At 50.6% G+C, this 6,000-nt stretch overlaps 1 protein-coding gene across 2 annotated transcripts in view; it reads right to left on the bottom strand.

Moving 5' to 3' along the window:
• Positions 1-668: 668 nt before the first annotated feature.
• WDR62 (WD repeat domain 62) overlaps positions 669-6,000 on the bottom strand; it is a 55,380-nt gene continuing 50,048 nt past the window's right edge. The window contains exon 30 of one of the 2 annotated variants that reach the window (XM_075016641.1): positions 669-1,309. In XM_075016641.1, coding sequence (XP_074872742.1) covers positions 1,031-1,309 — 279 coding nt within the window. In that variant the 3' untranslated portion in view covers positions 669-1,030. The remainder of the gene's footprint in view (positions 1,310-6,000) is intronic. The other variant, XM_075016642.1, reaches the window with a different exon arrangement.

Raw genomic sequence — 6,000 nt, 5'->3', positions numbered from 1 at the left:
CTCAAACCTTGGCTGCCTGCGACACAGCTCCTACAGCAAGGGTAAGAGTTGAAGCACTATGTATTGGTGGGACAAATGGAACGTGGGTAGGGACTGGTCACAGCTACTGAAACCTCTCTTGCAGGAGCTCTGGCGAGCTACAGGCTTAACTCTGACATGGACCCTCTGTGGGGCTTTAGACCGGGCTTTAGTTTCCACCGCTCAAATGGAGATAGTTTTGAGGTTTTAGGTGACCCTGGTAGTCTCTTCCCAGCCTAGTGCCTCGGTTTCCCTATCAGTCAGATGGGGATAATGATCCTGATCTCTGAACAGCGTTTGAGATCTGTGGGTGAAGGAGAGGCACAACAGGTAATCCTTAGACTTCTGGGCAGTCTTCCACTGGGCTTCCGGGATAACTCAGGCTGGATTTGAATCAGCCAACTGGAGGGGAAAGTTTTGTCTTTACTAGTCTTCCAAAGCCCTCAAACCACCAGGGCTGTCTACCCAAAGCTGACCCTTAGAGCAGATCGTATGTGGTGATAAGAGTCTAAGTGAAGTGCCATGCATGGGTCAGGAGAGATATTCTAATAACGGCCCCTCTAGAAGCTATTCAATTGGTGAAGCAATGGGAGACTCATTCCTTCAAGTACAAACACATTTATTTTAAAAATGCCTTGAAAGGACAGCGATCTAAAAGACAAAAAATACTTTTGCCAAAGCAACTTAAAATACACCAACCTAAAATACAGATCCAAATGTATGGAAAGCACTTCAGCCATCTCCCCTTGTTGCCAACATAACAGTCTGAATGCTCTCTTCCAAACAGGTCATTTTTAGGCTCCTGCTCATGACTGTTTGCCAGGGCCATGAAATTTACACACATAAAACTTCCCCAAGCCAACCAAACAACCAAAACCAGTGCAGAAGACAACAGATAAAATTTGTTGACTTAAAAGGTCCGACTCCGCAGGAGTCGCATGTCAGGCCTAGATTTGGTTTGTGGGGTCTCAGGCTCTGCATTGCAATAAAATATACCATTCACTCATTTACCTCATGGGGTCACTCTAGCCACTTCTGGTTTAACACAGTCATCAAGCTTTTTCTGGACCATTCTTACCAGCGATTCTGAGTAATGTTTCAAAAGACACAGAGTCTCATTGTCATGCAGGTGCTTACGCTGAGGAGATGGATTGTCTGTAGACGTTGCGATGTCAGCATTGTTCTTAACAGCTCTGGAATCCAATTCAGTTTTCATCCAGCTGAAAGTGCTGGCAAGCATGGTTTTTATCTGGAGGAGTTCCTCCTCCGTGGATTCTTTGTGCGAGGTTACCTGTGGAGAGGGAGTTTTAACGAATTGGACAGTACACTTATGAAGACTAACGGCCCAATTAGCTAGCTGAGTCCTGATCACATCTATAGTGATCTGTCCGTGGATTTTCCTCAACACAGGGTCAGTTTAACCATTGAGGTTACTGATATGATCTTACACTTAAAATTAAGATTCAACCCTGCATAGGAAGGACCCCAAAGCTAGTATGCAAATTATACCATAGGTCTGTCCACAGCCCCAAGATCTAGAAAACACTTCACAACCAATGCTGCCTCTGACACTCTAATTCTTTCAGCGGACTTGTGCAAGTCACCACCTCTTCCCTTCAAAGCGACATTCATGCCTACTTATAAAATGCTTGGACAACGCACTAAGAGCTCCTTGTAGGTATGCACTCAGTCTTGGTGGGGTCGGGGGGATGAGAGTGAAGCACAGCTGTTTTACAAAGGTACAGCAATGCCATGCCAACCTTTGTGATAAGCACCTTTTTCAGCTGATGATGCAGCTGGAATTCAAGCCAACAGAGTGTAAGCATTCAAGATGAAATTTTCCTTAAGAGAATTCTCCACAGCCAGTTCTCAGCTCCACAGATGAAAAGCGCCGATCCCCTCTTGCTCCGACATTCTACCTCCGACACAGCCTGGAGGCACATACCCCAGCTAAACTGTGTGCTATTTTAGGCACACATTTTTTAAACACAGCGCTAATGGCATTCCCATCCTTTAGGCGAGGGACCACATGCTTTCAGAAGTACACTAAGCAACCCTCCCACTTCATGACCCTCCTCTAATTAAGGTAGTTCCTCTTTCTTTCCTACCCATGAGAAGCACACAGGAGTGCTGGGAAGTGGGCTGTCACGGCAACCTAGACCTTACGTTTATAGAGTCACAGAAACAGAGGGCTGTAAGAGATCTTGAGAAGTCACCAAGTCCATTTCCCGGCAGCAGCACTGTGACTGGGCCAAGTAAACCTACAACATCCCTGGCAGGTGTCTGTCCAAACTGCTCTTAAAAATAGCCAGTGATGGGGATTGAAGAGCTGCTCTTGGAAGCCTGTTCCAGACCTTCACTCCTGAGAGTTAAGAAAGTTGGTTGTAATCTCTCACCGACATCTCCCTTGCTACAAATTAAACCCATCACTTCTATCCTGCCTACTGAGGACACTGATATCAATAACCATCCTCTTTGCAACAGCCCTTAACATATTTAGCCACTGTTATCAGGTCCCCCCTCACTTCTTTTCTCAAGAGGAAATAAGACCAGGTTTGAACTTTTCCTCATAGGTCAGGTTTGCTAATCCTTTTACTACTTTTTTGCTCTCCCCTGGACTCTGTCTTGTCTGTATTTTTCCTGAAGTGCAGCACCCAGAACTGGATACAACACTCCAGTGAAGGCCTCATGAGTGCCAAGCAAAGCAGGACAGTTCCCCTCCACGTGGTATTTTGTACCTTCACAATGCTCTTCAGGAAGTTTTAGCCCCTTTGCAGTATGAGAATTATCCCAGTTTATAGTTAGTCAAAGAGAAAAAGGTTAAGAACCAATAGACAAATTTAGGCACTTAAAGATGCAGACAGGGGGCTCAGTGGGGGATTACGAAGTGTCTAAGAAGGTTAGGGGCCTAATTCCTATTGGACGTTGATGGTACTGAGGTGCATAAAGAGAAGTTACTCACCGTAGTAACGGTGGTTCTTCGAGATGTGTCCCCGTGGGTGCTCCACAATAGGTGACGGGCTTGCCTGGCGCCGCAGATCGGATCTTCCAAGCAGTTTCTGCCGGACTGCGCATGCGCCGGCGCGCGCCGCTCCCTTGCGCGCTCCTGGCCATGTGCGCGATCCGGTCCCCGCCAGTTCCTTGACCAACCGCCTCGGGTGCCCCTGCAAAACACTAACAGAGATCCGAAGCGGGGAGGATGGGCGGGTAGTGGAGCACCCACGGGGACACATCTCGAAGAACCACCGTTACTACGGTGAGTAACTTCTCTTTCTTCTTCGAGTGTCCCCGTGGGTGCTCCACAATAGGTGACTACCCAGCAGTAACCCAAGATAGGAGGTGGGTAATCGGATTATGTGCAGCTTGTCTCCGAGAGGACCGCTGCAGAGAGACGGGTATCCTCTTGGAATACCCTGTGAAGGGCGTAATGTTTGGCGAAGGTGTCGTAGGATGACCAGGTCGCCGCTCTGCAAATGTCTTTTAACGCAACGCCCTTGAAAAAGGCTGTTGATGCCGCCACCGCCCTGGTGGAATGAGCCCTGGGAGTGGCCGATAAAGGAGTCTTTTTGAGCTCGCAGCACATTTTTATGCAGGATACAATGTGCTTTGAGATTCTCTGCGAGGAGAGACCCTCTCCTTTCGATTTGGGAGCGAGGGAGACTAGGAGTCTATCCGTTTTCCGGAAGGACTTGGTCCTGTCTACGTAGAAGGCTAGCGCCCTCCTCACGTCCAAGAGGTGTAGGCGCGCCTCTTCGTTGGAGTTATGAGGCTTTGGATAAAACGAGGGTAGAACAATAGGTTCGTTGATGTGAAACTCGGAAGAAACTTTGGGAACAAAGGCTGGATGCAGCCGTATGGTTACCGCCTCCTTGGAAAAAACAGTGCAGGGTGGCGTTGCCATGACTGCCGCGAGCTCGCTCACCCTACGAGCTGACGTAATTGCAAGAAGAAAGGTCGTCTTTATTGTAAGGAGGCGGAGGGGAACCGTGGCCAAGGGCTCGAACGGTGGTCCCATCAGTGTGGTAAGCACCAGGTCCAAGTTCCACGAAGGTGGAATCGGTTTCCGAGGGGGGTAGAGGTTTACCAACCCTTTGAGGAACCTGGTAACCATAGGGTGGGCGAACACCGTGTGCCCTTCCTCCTCATGTCTGAACACCGAGATGGCGGCAAGGTGGACCTTTAACGAGGATAGCGAGAGTCCTCCTCTCTTGAGGTCCAGTAAATACTCTAGAATTGTAGGTATAGGCACCGAAAGGGGGGCCAGCTGCTTGGTAGAACACCAAGCCGTGAAGCGAGTCCATTTTTGTTTGTAGGTCTTCCTAGTGGAAGTCCTCCTGCTACTTTCTAGGACTTGTTGTACTGCCACTGTGCATGTGCTCTCTAGGGAGCTGAGCCATGGATTAACCACGCTTGCAGTCGCAGGCTTTGGGGGTGCGGATGCACTATGGACCCCTGGGCTTGCGTGAGCAGATCCGGCGCCACCGGAAGAGGCATCGGTGGACGGTCCGACATGCGCAGGAGTAGGGGGAACCATTGTTGGCGATCCCACGTTGGGACTATCAGGATCATCCGGGCCCTTTCCCTCCTGGCTTTTTGCAAAACTTTGTGGATCAGCACTATGGGAGGAAACGCATAAAGCAGGGGGCCCCCCCACGGGATTGCGAACGCGTCCCCCAGGGACCCCCATCCCAGTCCTGCCCTGGAGCAGAATCGTGGGCACTGCTTGTTGTGCTGAGTGGCAAACAGATCTATTTGGGGAAAACCCCATGCGTGGAAAATCGGCCGTAGCAGATCGGGACGGATCTGCCACTCGTGTGTGAGCGCAAAACGCCTGCTCAGCTGGTCTGCCTTCACGTTGTGCGCACCCGGCAAGTATGAGGCTTTCAAGATTATATCGTGGGCGATGCACCAGTTCCATAAGCGGATTGCTTCTGCGCATAAGGCACGGGATCAAGCTCCTCCTTGCCTGTTTATATAAAACATGGTGGAGGTATTGTCTGTACTGATCCCGACGACTTTGCCTTGTATGTGGTCTCGAAAGTGTTTGCAGGCGTTGAACACTGCTCTGAGCTCCAGTACATTGATGTGTAGTGACTGTTCCGTGGGTGACCACAGTCCTTGAGTCACCCCTTCGCCCATGTGCGCTCCCCACCCTATGAGGGAGGCATCTGTAGTGAGAAAAACCGATATTTGCGGCTGGTGGAAGGGTACCCCTGTTAGCAAGTTCCTGGGGTTTACCCACCATTGCAGGGATCTGTGCACCCTGGCTGTGGGCGACACCACCCTGTGAACGGTGTGTACTGCCGGTTTGTATACCCTCGCCAGCCAGTGCTGCATGCTGCGCATGTGTAACCTGGCGTTCTGCACCACAAACGTCGCCGCTGCCATGTGGCCCAGCAGCTGCAAGCACGTCAAGACCGGCACCGTAGGGCTGAAGGTGATGACTTGCACGAGGGAACCGATGGCTCGAAAGCGAGCCTCTGGTAGGTATACTCTCGCTGTAACCGAGTTTATGCGAGCCCCTATGAACTCTATGTCCTGTGTGGGGTCTATTTGTGATTTTGCCAGATTGATAACCAGGCCAAGTGAGGAGAACGTGTTTGTTGTGACGCGTATCATGCGCAGAACCTCCCCTTTCGAGGCCCCTTTGAGCAGGCAATCGTCCAGATACGGGAAAATAAATACCCCGTCTGTGCAGGTAGGCTGACACCACTGCCAAGGTCTTGGTGAAGACTCTGGGGGCCGAGGAGAGGCCAAACGGTAGGACCTTGTATTGGAAGTGTTCGTTGCCTACCATGAACCGGAGGAATCGCCGGTGAGCCAGATGGATGGTTATGTGGAAGTACGCGTCTTGTAAATCGAGGGCTGCGAACCAGTCTCCATCGTCCAGAGCTGTAAGGATGGAGGCGATCGTGGTCATCCGAAAACGTTGCTTGCGCAGGTACCTGTTGAGGCCGCGAAGGTCTAAGATGGGCCTCCAGC

This window comes from Carettochelys insculpta, chromosome 22 (genome assembly GCF_033958435.1).
Source record: "Carettochelys insculpta isolate YL-2023 chromosome 22, ASM3395843v1, whole genome shotgun sequence".
NCBI classification, from domain to species: domain Eukaryota; kingdom Metazoa; phylum Chordata; order Testudines; family Carettochelyidae; genus Carettochelys; species Carettochelys insculpta.
The sequence above is the reverse complement of the archived record's forward strand: the minus strand, read 5'-3'. Positions and strand labels throughout refer to the sequence as shown.